This window comes from Orbicella faveolata, unplaced genomic scaffold (genome assembly GCF_042242905.1).
Source record: "Orbicella faveolata isolate gen_17 unplaced genomic scaffold, um_ofav_v1 contig_46, whole genome shotgun sequence".
Classification (NCBI taxonomy): Eukaryota; Metazoa; Cnidaria; class Anthozoa; order Scleractinia; family Merulinidae; genus Orbicella; species Orbicella faveolata.
The window spans coordinates 561135-576397 of record NW_028301576.1 but is presented as its reverse complement, the minus strand read 5'-3'; the positions used below and the strand labels follow the sequence as shown (position 1 = coordinate 576397).

The 15263-nt window shown below is 39.1% G+C and overlaps 1 protein-coding gene across 1 annotated transcript in view; it reads left to right on the top strand.

Annotated features, from left to right (window-relative positions):
* LOC110051685 (MAM and LDL-receptor class A domain-containing protein 2-like) overlaps positions 1 to 15263 on the top strand; it is a 105927-nt gene that overhangs the window by 54917 nt on the left and 35747 nt on the right. The window contains exons 63-85 of the mRNA XM_020757743.2: positions 203 to 474; positions 928 to 1018; positions 1534 to 1674; positions 2477 to 2742; positions 3240 to 3471; positions 3927 to 4204; positions 4940 to 5024; positions 5645 to 5797; positions 6056 to 6160; positions 6626 to 6838; positions 7461 to 7737; positions 7831 to 7964; positions 8129 to 8400; positions 8880 to 9129; positions 9502 to 9639; positions 9950 to 10210; positions 10579 to 10733; positions 11099 to 11294; positions 11919 to 12137; positions 12510 to 12729; positions 13057 to 13289; positions 13898 to 14157; positions 14982 to 15208. Of these exons, the coding sequence (XP_020613402.2) occupies positions 203 to 474; positions 928 to 1018; positions 1534 to 1674; positions 2477 to 2742; positions 3240 to 3471; positions 3927 to 4204; positions 4940 to 5024; positions 5645 to 5797; positions 6056 to 6160; positions 6626 to 6838; positions 7461 to 7737; positions 7831 to 7964; positions 8129 to 8400; positions 8880 to 9129; positions 9502 to 9639; positions 9950 to 10210; positions 10579 to 10733; positions 11099 to 11294; positions 11919 to 12137; positions 12510 to 12729; positions 13057 to 13289; positions 13898 to 14157; positions 14982 to 15208 (4678 nt within the window). The remainder of the gene's footprint in view (positions 1 to 202; positions 475 to 927; positions 1019 to 1533; positions 1675 to 2476; positions 2743 to 3239; positions 3472 to 3926; positions 4205 to 4939; positions 5025 to 5644; positions 5798 to 6055; positions 6161 to 6625; positions 6839 to 7460; positions 7738 to 7830; positions 7965 to 8128; positions 8401 to 8879; positions 9130 to 9501; positions 9640 to 9949; positions 10211 to 10578; positions 10734 to 11098; positions 11295 to 11918; positions 12138 to 12509; positions 12730 to 13056; positions 13290 to 13897; positions 14158 to 14981; positions 15209 to 15263) is intronic.

Here is a 15263-nt window from a genome sequence, read left to right as displayed (position 1 = left end):
TTCACATGTCCATGCACATTGCAAGATTTTTTGGCAAGAAAGGGCACTTGACATGGCATAGCTGGTGTAGTTAAAACCATATAGCCAAGAGTATTGTCTACGTTAAATAAAGTTATGTTCAGTATTGCATTGCATTCTATTTTAAAGGACAAGTCTCCTCGGATGTGCCAACCTTTTCATAAACCTATTTTGTTTTGTACAGGTTTTTACGTGTACATTGAGACCTCTGGGCAGTCTCCTAATGACACCGCTGTCCTGTATAGTCCAGCAGTTCCTACAACATCGGGAAAACCCAACAACATGGTTTGTTTGCAGTTCTGGTATCACATGTATGGACAGCATGTAGACACGTTGAATTTGTTTATGAAACGAGGGCAGCAACTTCCTCCATCACCAATCTGGACTAAAAGTGGAACCCAGGGTAACAGGTGGAGACTTGGGCAGATTGCTGTGACAAGTACAACTCCATTCCAGGTGTGCTAGTAAGGTTATGATAGTGTCTCTGCAAAGAATATAAGGTTTGTGCACTCGCTCGCCAAAGTTTTTATGGCTGCTTGCCTCGTTAAAAGTTAGTTTTAGCATATAGTAAAACCCTAAAACCCTAAAAACCTTAAGCGTGTTTAGACAATTTAGCAAGGTGTATTTTTAACTTTTTCTTTGTTGTTGTTCTTATTTGTTGAAACTTTTATCATGTAAATTATTATTTTCATCAATGGTTTTATTCTTAGTTTTAGAGGACCCTTTTGTAAATCACTAGCTCATAGTGAAGTCGGCATCCTCAATAAGATTATTATCATTCATCCACATAATGTCAACGTACATGTATGATTACTGTAGAAACACAGGTATGAGATGCTTGCACTTACAGCTCTATCGTACAGGACTAATTTCTGTCAATAAAGGCTGACTCGCATTTTGTTTCTGCAGTTTGCCTTCCAAGGTACACGAGGAGTAAGTTACCAAGGTGACATTGCGCTAGATGATATCCGGCTGTTAGATGGTTCCTGCCCTCAATTGCGTAAGCTAAAATCTTTAATGTTTTGTGCTTTAGTATCCTTATGGTAGTTATTGTAAGATCCTGCCTCTCAGAGAATACAAACTAAAGGAAAACTAGATATAATTTATGTTAAGGAATAATCTCACTCTCTAAAAAGAGGTAAGGTTTTTTGGCAGATGTTAATGCGAAAAAGCATGTAGAACAATTTTAGAAAATCGAGGAAAATGTTGTTGTTATTCATCGTGGTAGATGCAATAATAAAGTGTATTATCGTTTGTCTCACGATGTAGTCACTTGAGATGTAGATCGCGGTCTACATCTCAAGTGACTACATTGTGAGACAAACAATAATACACTTTTAATTTTAGAATACTTATAAAGTAATCAAAGTGTCATTAGATTGCTGTTTGTATTGTTTCGGCTGAAACTGAAGACATTTAAATCTGCATATTTTCATAGAGTTTGCTGGAGTTTCTTTCTTGTTGTTGCTGGGTTTTTTTTTGGCTGAGATTAATTTTGTTTTTTGTTTGTTAAAGCTTACTGTGACTTTGAGGATCCCAAAATCTGTGGCTTCACTCAAGATCAGGGAGACATCTTTGACTGGACTAAAGGAAGTGGTAACACCACCTCAATTAAAACAGGGCCGCCTTATGATCACACTTACGGCACTTCTTTTGGTAAGTCAGTACAGCTCCTCGTTTATCAAATGAAGGAAACATTAAAATGTCCTTCCATGTTCAACAATTTATAAAAGAGTCCGATTGTTTTTTTATCGTATTTACTTTTAGTGGTATTCGTGTTGTCCTAGTATGATTTATATGTTAAATAACGTAGGTGTAAGCCTCTAGCATGGTTCGTTCAGGTCATGGAAAACCTGGAAAGTGATGGAATTTAAGTGCGGGTCATGGAAAGTCATGGAAAAGCAATATGCTTTCTGAGAATAAAAAGGCAAAAAGACAAAAAATCGAAGTAAATAACAAATGAGTTTGAAACAGGCTTTGATTTCAGTACAAATAGACACGAGCACGCATTTTATCCATTATAATGCTGGAAAATACGTTAAATAAGTGATTGTTTTAATACTATGAGAATAGCTACTTAACTTTGGTCATGGGAAACTCAGAAAAGTCAAGAAAAAGGTCGTGGAAAGTCATGGAATTTGAAAAGATTACGAGAGTACGAACCCTGCTCTAGATGAATCCTTTGAGCTCTTAAGGCAAACATTTTTTGTGGATTGTGGAGCGAGTAAATCTTGCTGTCAGGCTAGGGGATGCTGTTTTTTAAGAGATTATGCTTGTAAGAATTTTTTTTAGGGGCGAGTGGGAATGACTTTGGGGCTAGTTCGTCATAGTTACACCTTTCCTCGGCTGAACGGCAAGATCTTCATCTGTTATAGGTTAACATTGTTTTGACGTGATAGTGCCCCTTCAGCATAACATTTTTGCCTTCTGCGTGTTGAGTTTCGTTATCCCATTGCAGGACACTACATGTATACTGAGACATCCGCGCCTCGTAAGCCAGGTGACTATGCTCGTCTGGAGTCTCCAGCATATCCCGCAACTGATGGAAATGGAAAATGCCTGGAGTTCTGGTACCACATGTATGGCAGCGGTATTGGCAGATTGAATGTGTACATCAAACGTGGCAATACGCTTGGAAATAAAGTTTGGTTCCAATCCGGTAACCAGGGAAACAAATGGTTGAGAGGAATGATAACAGTACAGAGCCCTAACACGCAGTGGAAGGTGAACAGTTATTAACAAACCTTACAGCAGTAGACCTGTGTACCTTAACAACTCGTGTATTATTACAGAGACATCATTCAGTGATTTTGGCAGGGTGATAGTTTGCGACACTAAATTTCCAGAGGTTTTTGAAACCAATTTACAGTTCTGTACATTTTTATGTTCCAGGTCAGATTTCAGAGGTGAAATTGTAAAGAACATAAATCAACTGAAACAAATAAAGGCACATGCTTTGATTTAATTTTGCTCATACTTAATTCTGCAACATCTTTTGTGGCATCATGAATTGTAAAAAAAAAAAAAAAAAATGCAAAAATTGGTAGTCTACGATGCAGACGGTAACCATATAATGTAATGTCAACATATTGTATATGATTAAACAAGGGTATGTGCGTTGAAAAAGGAGTTCATTTTGCTGTAAGTGTAATGGAATTGTGGGAAGCGGGAGGGATTTTTCCAGTCAATAACTATTGTTTTGTCTTTGTCTGGCCATTCAGGCTGTATTTGAGGGTATTCGAGGGCGTGGATATCGTGGAGACATAGCCATTGATGATACAGTTGTCAAGAATGGTCCTTGCCCACCTCCTGGTTCTTGCGATTTTGAGAAAGGATTATGCGCCTATCAGAATGAATTGGCTGACGACGATTTCGACTGGGAGAGAAATACTGGTCACACTGGAAGTGTTGGAACTGGGCCATCATCTGATCACACAACTGGCTCTGCTGTTGGTAAGAATGTCATTCTGCTTCTGATGGGTCACGTACCTTTAAGGCTGGAACGTGTATTCCCAAATGATTAATAATTCATCAAGTTGAAACAAAAGGAAATCTTGACCGTGACGGTGTTTGGATATGTGATCTTGGCATAGATTTCTTACGATTTTATTTCTTTGTTTTCTTTTTAGTGTATTTCTTTGTTTTCTTTTTAGTGTGTAGTTTAGTTTTTACACTCGAGACAGTGTTTGACTACATTTCCAAACACCTCGAAGCTCGTCAAAAATACTCCGCTACGGGTCGTATTTTCAACTCTCTTCTCGGTGTTTGGAAATGTGGTCAAACAAGGTCTTTCGTGGGTGATACATTACTTCAAATGTCATTTGGAACACGTAATAAATGGTTTTTAAAAGTTAAAGTCTAAATATCAAGATTTGGAAAGTGAGAATTTACAACTTGTGTACCCGCAGGTCACTATATGTACATTGAAGCGTCTTCACCACGAGTGAAAGGAGATGCTGCCAGACTTGTTTCTGATCGATTTAAAGTATCCAATGGCCATAACTGGTGCTTGAACTTCTGGTATCATATGTATGGCAACAGTGTTGGCTCGCTTAAAGTTAAACTCAAGGTTTATCCATTCAACCCCAGTAAACCTTACTATACAACCTTGTGGACGCAACAGCTAAACCATGGAGATGTTTGGTTGATGGAGTACGTGCAGATGAACAGTCCAGACAACTTTGAGGTATGTTAGGGGATGACATCGAGGAAATGCCCCCCCCGCCCCCTGTTTCTCTTACGTCTATTACTGTTTACATGTACCTCTTTGACATTTTTGTGTTACATGCAGTGACGGGCAATAGTCATGTTGATTGGCAATCGTTGTTCTAAGGACTTTGCTAAGGATTCTGGGACTTCGGAAAACGGAAACTAGAGTGATACCAAATGCTGAGCTAAAGGCTCCTTCCTCGCCTCCGTTTAATCGTTTACCCTTGTCACTCTTCTTTGTTGAAACTAGGGTAGCCCAATGCTTTATATTCTTCATAAGAAACGGCTTGCAGTTCCTGACTATATGATGGAAAGTTGTAGTTTGAATAGCTCGAAACACACGGCACTAGATTTTTCAAATATGAGTTTATTTGTCCTACATTCAGTAGGTAAAGAAAATATGGTAGTTCATATTGAGTTACGACTACAAAAATATGGAATAGTTTACCAATTAGACTTATACTTAGACTTATATCACAATCATTTACCCGAGAAAATCACTGCAACACTTTCCAGAGCGCAAGTTAAATTGGCTGCTTCACTCAAATTAGTCTTGTCTTAGTTCGTGCCATTAGCTACTGTATAACTGGAATGAGAACCTCTTGCCTTTTCTCTTTTACCCCCTTTCAAAGTAGCTAGAAATTAAAAAAAAATCCTTTGTGGACTTGATTCAGCTTTTGGACTAATCTATTAATATATTGGTATATTGCAGATTGTGTTTGAAGCTACAGTGGGCGCATCATACGATGGTGATATAGCTATTGACGATATTGTTGTGACATCAGGAGTTTGTCCAAGTAAGTAACAGTGGCATTACTGTGGGTCGAGTCAGACGTTTGCTGCATGCAGCCAACACCAAACCTCATGTTGTGTCCTTTAGCGTGTAATGAAAAAAAAGTCCTTTGGGGTCTTGGTATAGCCTGGTAAGCTTGGTACAGATTTCCCCAATTAGTAGTTAATACTAAATACGTTTGCACTTCAATAAAGCTGTTATTATTATATTTTTTTAATTAATAAGTGCAATTAAAGTTTCATTTTGTCACAGATCACTCAGATATGGAAACAGAAACCTGTCACCTTTGCTTGGGTCTAGCCCGAGATGGTTTTCGTGATGGCTAGGCATCCTGTCTAGGGAAAACGTTACACAACTTAATCAAACTTATTTTCACAACTTTCAATATATTTTTGCAACTTGAAACTCGTGTATCACATGATACACCTAACAGTTTTTATTAAATTACGGTTCTCTCCTTTTCTCTCCTCTTCTTTTTGTTCACTTGTTGAACACCAGTGAACAGTTTACTCTTACTCACTTAGTCAGTCCTGTGGAAGCTTGAGGTACCACTAAGTCAGCCTGTCATGTGGGCAATACAGGTGTAGTTCAAGTAGTTAATGCTTTTCCCTTCTGTGCTTTTAGCTCCTACACCCACTCCTTCACCCAACCCATGTGCTCTGAAATGCAAGTCTGGTACATGCGTGAGTTCAACCAAGGTCTGTGACTTCGTCAATGACTGTGGGTCAGGGGACAACAGTGATGAACAGAACTGTGGAGACTGTACATTTGAACAAGGTGAGAAGCCTCTGAATTAAGACAATAATATTTCTATCTTATTTACCAATGGACGGTGTTAAGAAACACGTGATATTGATGCACTGTAGAAAAGCAAGGTATTTGTCTGTCTGTTTGCATCACATTCTTCTTAAGAAGTCTATGGTAAGCTGCAGGAAGCTGGGAAATATGTATGACTGAATCCGTGAGACATTAATTTCACGAAGAATGCTCTGTAAAATGACGCGTTCTAAATGGTATTTGTTTTGGTCTTTCAAGGACTCTGTGGATGGAATGACACCAGCAAAGGTGCATATGATTGGAATAGAGATCGTGGAGGAACGCCGTCCAGTAACACAGGGCCAAGTGCGGATCACACACTAGGTAATCAACATTATTTTTTTGTCAGGTATCAGCTATTTACAAAGTCAACCATATTGCAAGCTGTTTTCGTCTGATATAACATAATTCTGCACAAAACAACAGCGGTGTCTGAGCACGGTAACCAAGTGCAACCATTTTGCCGCCTTAAACGATAGTATTCTGTGATTTACATAACAGGTGAAATGGGGAAACTGATAAAAGATAAGATAAGATAAGAACTTAATTAACGTGTCGAAATCGCCAGCATACGATGTATGCTAATGTTTAGCGGGTTAGATGCTCAGTTCGCGCCAGTACCAAGAATTACATAAGCCAGCCTATGAAGAAATCATTACTATTACTCGAAACTAGAGAACTGTACAAGCACGTGTTTCTAAAATGCCACTAACAGTTGATCATTTTTAATATATGTTTTTCCTAGCTGAATTGTTCATTTTACATAACAAGCAATGTGATTGCTTTCAGGCACTGCTCTTGGATACTATGTGTATGTAGAAGCCTCTCAAGGAAGTTCATGGGATCTAGCCACGTTTGAGAGTACTTGGTTGAAACAGTCTTCATCAACCTGCGTTGTTAGCTTCTGGTACCACATGTATGGTACTGGAATTGGAAGTCTGTATGGTTACGTCAAAGTTGGGCAGATTTACAGCAGATTGTTTGAAGAAGATGGTAACAAAGGTAAGGCAAATAAAATTCGGATGTCTCTGTTTTGTCTGCTGGTGAAACTTTGACAAAATGTGGGAGAATGAAGAGTGAGATTTGACGAAATTCGTTAGCATTTGTTTTGCACAGTACTGTACAGGATCATGCACTTTACGCTTCCAGGAGCTTGGTGTGAAAATGTTATGCACATTCATGATTGTTATATAGCTGAAATTTTTTCTTTACAGCACGCGCTTTCGTTATTTACTTTGAGGCCACTTGGCATTTAAAAAATAAAACTGTTTCCCGCTAAAGTTCTCTGAGCGGGCAACATTGCAAAGTTGACGTACATTACTCACTGTTGCTCACGAATGCTGACCGACAACTGCCGTTGAACATGAATTCTTTTAATGTTTTCGTTGTGCAGCCAGTTAATTTTGTTTCCCTCAAACTTCAATGTTTCCCTTGGCTGCGCTTAGGGTAAGATCAAGATGAACTGTTTTCCTCAAGGCCAGGTATTAAGTGTTAATTATTTATTTAGTTCTTGTTGATAGAAGGCACAATGTTTTTTGCTATGCCATTGTTAGATTTTAACAGTTCCAATTTAGGTAGTCATGTAACAAAGAGAAGGCTAACTGAGGTTCTGTTATTTTCCCAGGCAAAAAGTGGCTGCAAGGAAAACTATATGTGGGTCGTCATGCTACACCCTTTAAAGTCATCTTCGAGGCAGAGAGGAGTTATAACGTATTTGGTGACATTGCCATTGATGATATAAGCTTTGTAAACTGCACCCTCCCACCAGTTGTCGGTAACTGTAAAAGAGGCCAGCATCGCTGCGCTAGAGGCTCGTGTATTGATCCTTCACGCCTTTGTGATTATACTGATGACTGTGGAGATAATTCAGACGAACTGAACTGTTACAGCTACAACTATAGGTAGTGTCTGAATGTGGTGTAATACTTTATGGTTTAAGTATTTAGTCTTAATTTTTTTGGATTTACGTTTTTGTTACTTTTATTTCTGTACAGATGTACTTTTGAGCGATCGTTATGTCAATGGAATCAATTACCTGATGATGATTTTGACTGGACTAGAAACCAAGGATCAACAGGTTCATATGGGACAGGACCCATGTTTGACCACACCTTGGGCAGCTCAGCTGGTAATCTGTTAATTGTGTGAGCTTGGTTGTTAAAACCAGATTAACATTTTATCCTTTAACTAAAGTCATTTTAAATTAGTGGCCCGAGAATTGTATCCACTTTTCTTCAGCTCCAATATGTTCACTAGGAAAGTTCTCTTCTGACTCTCTGCTTTGCTGTCTAGGATATTACTTGTACTCGGAAGCCTCTTGGCCGCGTAAAAAAGGCGACAAGGCTCGACTGGCCAGTGGGTTTATAAGCAGTCTACCTCAGGGTGACACCTCCTGCAGGCTTCGGTTCTACTTCCACATGTTTGGACCAGATATTGGCTCATTAAATGTTTACACTCGGCCATGTAATGGTTGTGCTGAGACTCTTGTGTACTCAAGATCAGGAAACGTGGGCAACTTCTGGGATCGAGCTGAGGTTATTCTTAAGAGTACCGTGCCATTCCAGGTATGAACATTGTCTGTTCTAGTAATACGTGTGAAAATGCTCGAGATCATTAGTAGCTAAGAACATCCTCGAAGCGGAGAATTTTTTAAAAAAAAGTGTTGAAATGTTTTTGTTTATAGTGGTCAAAGCGCTTAGCTGTACCAAGCTAGTTCATAGGCGTGCCACTTGATCTGAATGAAACAAATATATCAACTAAAATAACCAAATGGCGGGAGGCAGACCAGTCGGCCTTATTAAAGCATGACCGAGGAGTTGAACTGGGGTCTACCGAGAAACAACTCCAGCTTAGCGGTCAGAGCGGGACTTGACCCGCGACCTCCGGATTTCAAGTCCGGCGCTCTAACCACTCGGCCATGCTGCCTCCCCTGTACTTACCCTGTAATTAGTAACGTATGTTGGATTGGGCGCCCACACGGCAATTTGTGTTTCTAAATTCAAGTACACCAAGCTAAGTTTGGTAAATTATTTTGATGTTACAGGTTGTTATTGAAAGTGTCCGCGGTTCTAGCTACCAAGGAGATATTTCCATCGATGACTTATCCATGACGCAGTTCTGTCGATCATACAGTGGACCGATCCCGACTCCTCCTCCTCCCACTACACCGGGTCCAACTACTCCAGCATGTCCCGGATTTAGATTCAAGTGCTCCAGTGGCCGGTGTATTGACCGGGGAAATGTTTGTAACTACAAAGATGATTGTGGAGATGGTTCTGATGAAGCCAACTGTGGTATGCAACAAGCAAGCTATAGTTAAAAGTCCATATACATGTATTATAGTAGCAAATGGAATATCATCACGTTTTAATTCTGCTTAGGTTGTGACTATGGCTTATAATGATTTCATATGTAACAGACATTGCCCGTGCATCCTTGTTCTGCCTGTTTGGCGCATAAAAGCTTTTAACCTGGTGGTTAAACAAGTGTATCAATGCTCTTCACATTACACAAATCATACTACTGATGCAATGAATTGAGTAGCTTTGACATCAGTCCTTCAAATTTGCACCGTCGCTGTAGGCCGACTCTACTTGTCACAGGCGCTCTTACTTGGTTAAGTTATAATGTCAGTTGTAATGAAATGCTCAATTGCTTTTCTCAAGGTGCCTGCTCATTTGAACCTGGTCTGTGTGGTTGGAAAGACACCAGCTTAGGTGCATACAAGTGGGACAGAAACAAGGGTACCACCATTGTCGCAGGGACTGGACCCAGTGTCGACCACACATGTGGCAATGCCTCTTGTAAGCAATCAAATTATTACGTCTTTTTTTATAGATTCTGTCTTGTTCAATCCACTGAATCAACTCTTGAGTCTGTACATCATGCTCCTTGTGTATCTGATGTTACTCCGTCAAATTCGTTCAGGTGATAAGCTTAAAGGGTTCAAGGCCTTTTGAATACGATTTTCAAGAATTAATTAGGTAAACTGTGATATTCAAAAGGTGCCTAATTATTGTTTCACTGCTGTCAATTGTAATTACACGTACGGTCGACAAGTACCAGTAGTAATTTGCTTTTGGTTTTAATTAACGCTCTGTGTTCAAATTGAAGGTTACTATGCATATGTCCACTCTGGTGCTGGTTCGTTTTTTGCTGATGCAACTTTACAAAGTCCTAACATGACCAGAACAGGAGCAGGTTGCATTGTGAGCTTTTACTATCACATGTACACTGCAAGCGGCAGTGCCTGGACGGGAACACTCTACCTGAAACTTAAATACAAAGGATCAACATCCAACCTGTTTGAAGTCTCTGGCAACAAAGGAAACCAATGGAACAAAGCAGAAGTTGGATTGGGTCATCTGGATAAAGGCAAGTTAATTTGCACATAATCGTGCACTTCTTGAGCATTTTGTCTCTAAAAGTGTGGGGAGTTTACACAGGTTTGCTGTCAGTTATAAACAATTTAAGTGTTTTGGTCAATGAAGAGAAGATGGTGTTAATGGAAAAGAACCACAGTCGAGCGAGGGCTGAAAGGGGAAATGCCTATTTGTCTGACTTTGTAAATGTTAGCAACAACAATGGAAGTAATTTGTATCGTACTTGTGTTAAGTTGTTGTATAATTAAAGCACTCTTTCCTGTTTGAAAGTGATAAATGCTTGCTTGACTGTTTCCTTTCACTTATTCTGGTGTGAAGTTGCCATGTTACAGAATAACATTATCCACTTATTTGTTTTAGATTTTAGTCTTCAATTTGTTGCATCCAAATTCCTCCAAGCTGCAGACATGGCTATTGATGACATCACATTCCCAGGCTGTGCATTAGCACCCATTAGACCATGCAACTCAGGGGAGTACCGCTGTACCAGAGGATCGTGTGTCAAACCAAACCAGGTGTTGCATTGTTAATTCTAGTTACCTTACAGTTGAACAATTGTTATTTATTTTATGAATTGCCAGGCTTTTTTATGAGTTACTCGCAGTCAAAGGTGTCTTTTCAGATCCCTTTTGACCAAATTTTCCCCATCTGGCCACCGTTATTCTCAGTTTTGGCAATCTAGTCGTATGGTTCACTTGATAAGTAATATCAGTTACTGTTTACCTCATGATGGTTGCATTTGACTTTTAATTCCAGGATGAAATACATACACCACACAATTTTGCACGTATTACAGCATGCATATTATGAATGAAGCTAAGATTGAAGAAATACTCATACCTTGAATACAGCCTTACTAAGTCTGAAATTAACTTCTAAGGTTTGTGACTTCTCTGATGATTGTGGTGACGAGAGTGATGAACTACCTGCCACTTGTGCCAAGTATAAAGAAAGATGCAACTTTGAAAAAGATTTGTGTACTTGGACGCAAGACACTGATGACATCTTTGACTGGACAAGAGACAGCGGCGGCACATCATCATGGCTGACAGGACCAGGAAGAGATCATACCACAGGTCAGACTCAATCTTAAAGCTTTAATTGTCCTTGTTTATTTTTATTTCCAAGATTTTATTGGTACACGAAGACCTTGTACACGTACCTTTTCTAATCTTCCATCAAGTGTTTGCTTGAAATTAGCTAAAACTGGTCTGTTCACCTTACGAGTGAGATACAGGAGCCATGTAGACTCTGAGAGTAAAACAGTACCTTATTTATCGAGGTTGCATGCATGTGCATTGTGCAACTTAATGTAAATTAAAATGTTGAACCGGAAGTGAAAGGTGCTTGATAGCCTATCTTGATATATTTCTGTCACGCAATGATTATTCAGCGTTATGTTGTTTGGGACTCTCAAAGAGAATAAAAGAACCGACAGGACGACTGGAATGTTCTAGAATCTGGTAAAAATCATTGTTACATGTCCAAGGAAAATTGCACCATTCTTTGATTCGCAGAAAAACTCTGAAGAATATTTCTTGCCAAGCTGGATTTGAAGATACTAAAAAAATGAAATTCTTTTAATGATAGAAACCCTTAGCGCCTGCGTTACATTATAATTATTATATGGCGAAAGCTAATCCAAAAGATTGCTTAAAGCGAAAAACATATACTGATGTCTTCGTACTATTTATTTTCAGGAACTACTAAGGGTTACTATGTGTATATCGAGACTTCATCCCCAAGGAAAGCAAATGAAACTGCTCGCCTGAGCAGCGTTGTTTTCCGCCCCTCTGGGCAGAATGACAGCTGCTACATGCGTTTCTGGTACCACATGTTTGGTAAAGATGTTGATACACTGAGCATCAGGTTTAGGACATCTGTCACAGGACCATTGAGGACCATTTGGAACAGAACAGGTAAAACGGCAATAGCTTTTTCAAACAATAAAAAAAAAAAGACGCTATTCATCTTCAAAGAGAATAACCCTATTTGAATCAACAATTACACCTATAATTCTCACACTTTCACACCTTGCTTCATTTTGTTGTCACTATTCATCGCAGTTAGCATTTTTCTACTTTTATAACTTCAACTTTCAACGCTTTGTACCTCAATCAACTGAAGATCACAGCAGGTTCTGTCGAAACATGTCTTTCAAACTTAAAAGTTTTGTCGTTTTCATTGAATACTTAAAACATCATGATGAATGAGTGACCTCAATATGAAAGAAAGATGTAACCAACAATATTTTCCAAATAATCACGTACTCTTTGATTGGTCTAATGCAGGTGAACAAGGTGACATCTGGAGACGAGCGGAGATCCCTCTGGTTAGCGCAGTAAACTACCAAGTAGTAATTGAAGGCCTCAGCGGTCCTGGATATCAGGGAGACATCGCTTTGGATGACATCTCATTTACACCAAACTGTCGACCAGATACAGGTGCAACCATTTCTCCTATTCCACCAAGTGGAACACCACCTCCAGGCTGTAACTCAGGGCAATACAGGTATCTATGCTGTCGGATCTCACTTTAATGTAAGATATGTAATATGCTTCCTAAAGGAATGTTTTTCACTCTTTGTTTGACCTTTTGTAGAAAGTATGTTGAAGCCCTCTTGCAATGAGCACAAGTGCTGATAAATACTGGTTTCTCGTTCATTTATGTTGTAGTTGTTGCATATGTCTTCTCTATTCCGTCATCTCCTGCATATGCCATGAAATGACATTTCATGTGGACCAGGAGGAACTCCACATAGCACCTTATTTTAGGAGATAATATAAATGTTATTATCACAAAGGGTAAACTGTTGATGCTCCAAAAATGTTTCTCCAGGTGTACCAGTAACGGACAATGCATTGACATCAACAAAGTCTGTGATTTCCGTACTGACTGTTCAGATCAGTCAGATGAGGCCAATTGCCCGACAACATGTAACTTTGAAAAGGGATACTGTAAATGGACAAATCCTCAGGTTGGAGACCACTATGACTGGATTCGTAACAAGGGCAAAACCCCTTCAAAACTCACTGGGCCTTCTACTGATCATACATACAACACATCAGCAGGTCTGTGTCATTTCTTACAATTTTTTATGCATCATTAACAGGGGTTTCATTAATAGATCCTCAGATAATCATGGCTTACTAGCTTTTTGCGGGTTTTCATGCATTTTAGCCCAGCTTTTCTGGCAAAAATATGATGTGTAGAACATGATGTGAAAATATGATGTGTAGAACATGGTGTGAAAATATGATGTGTAGAATGAGTTCACCTGATTGCTGCTACTAATTCAATATACCAGCTTCAGCCAGCAAAGGCTTGTGGGTTAACAAAGATTCTTTAGTGACTGCATGCAGTTTGGTAATCCCCAGAACGTAGCATTTTTGCTCAGCATCAATACTGAGCTTTGTTGGCTTAGGTGCACCCCTACAATGTTGACCCATTTTCAACTCCAGATGTTGTTCCGTTTCTTTTTTCCAATTAAGAGTATGTACATTGAATGCACAGCACTTGCAAATTGTGTTGAACATTTTTTTTATAGGCCAGGTAAAGCAAGGCGGGTAATGCATTATGGGTGGGAAGCACAATTAGATTCTCGCCAATAAATTTCTTCCTAATTGGTACTTTTCGAGATGTGACATGCTTAAGAGTTTGTTAACTTACTTTGTTTCAGGTTACTATGTGTACACTGAAGTAACCAATCGTACCGCCATCTTTGCTGATGCACACTTGGTCAGTCCATTCTTCCGGCAGGCCGGTAAAACATGTAAATTCCAGTTCTGGTACCACATGTGGGGTCGAAATATTGGATATCTTCAAGTCTATTACCGCCGAAATTCACGTGACAAACGACTCTTCAATATATTTGGCAACCGGGGCAACCAGTGGAACAAGGGAATGGTGGACATTCCTAAGTGTGCTAGTGATTTCCAGGTAAGTGGCTTTCGACAAATGGTAAAAGGTGGTAAAATTCTTGGTAAGATCCTTGGGCACATAATAATGTTTCACACGAAAATGTTTTACAATGGAGGAAGACGCATTCTTGTGCTCGTCTACGCGTTGATGCAAATGCCGCCGCGTGTAACCAACAATAGACGGCTTGACTTCGCGCGGTTTCAGATGTTGTTTGATGTTGTTACTAACAAACAAAGGCCTGGTCTTTAAATGGCAGAACAACGCGAACAGCATCTAATTCATTGTTAACAGCCAGTTAACAATGAAATCCAGTGTCCAAGGATCTTACCAAGAATTTTACCACCTTAAAAAAGTGTAAGAACAAGTTTGACTGTCTCAATTATGAAATGGTTTTCTCTTAATGAACTGAGACCAAGTCACAATGTACAGTCAGACTCAACTCTCGCGACAGTTTTTAATTATTTTAATTATGTTATTCTTGCATGCATTTTATTGTTCTTAACACCCTTTTTTACATTTTCATACTTTACGTACGTTTACTTCTTTGTTTTATATTTATACGTATGCAAAAATTTTTATCTTCACTTTGAAACTTGATAATGACTGAAGTTTGGTCGAAACGTCGCGCGCTTTTACCGTTAGTTTTTACTTCAAATAATAATAATAGTAATGATAATGATAATGATAATGATAATGATAATGATAGTGATAATGATAGTGATAGTGATAGTGACAGTGACAGTGATAGTGATAATGATAATGATAATGATAATAATAACAATAATAATCTGACCAATAATTAATAATAAAGATCTGACAAAGCTGCATTGCTTTCTCTACAGATTGTCGTCATGGCAAAACATTATTCCAGTGGAACTCTTGGTGATATAGCTGTGGATGATGTCAGTTTTGTCAACTGTATGCAGCCTTTGCCACCCAGCAGTTGCAGTGGAAATTCATTCAGGTGTGCCAGTGGACACTGCATTGACCAGTCGGCAAAATGTGATTTTGAACCAGACTGCTGCGATGGCTCAGAGGAGAGTAATTCTACATGTGTTAAATACAACAGGTATTGTTTTGGCTTCTGTCATAAAGGCTATAACAACATCCAGTGGAAAATCAAT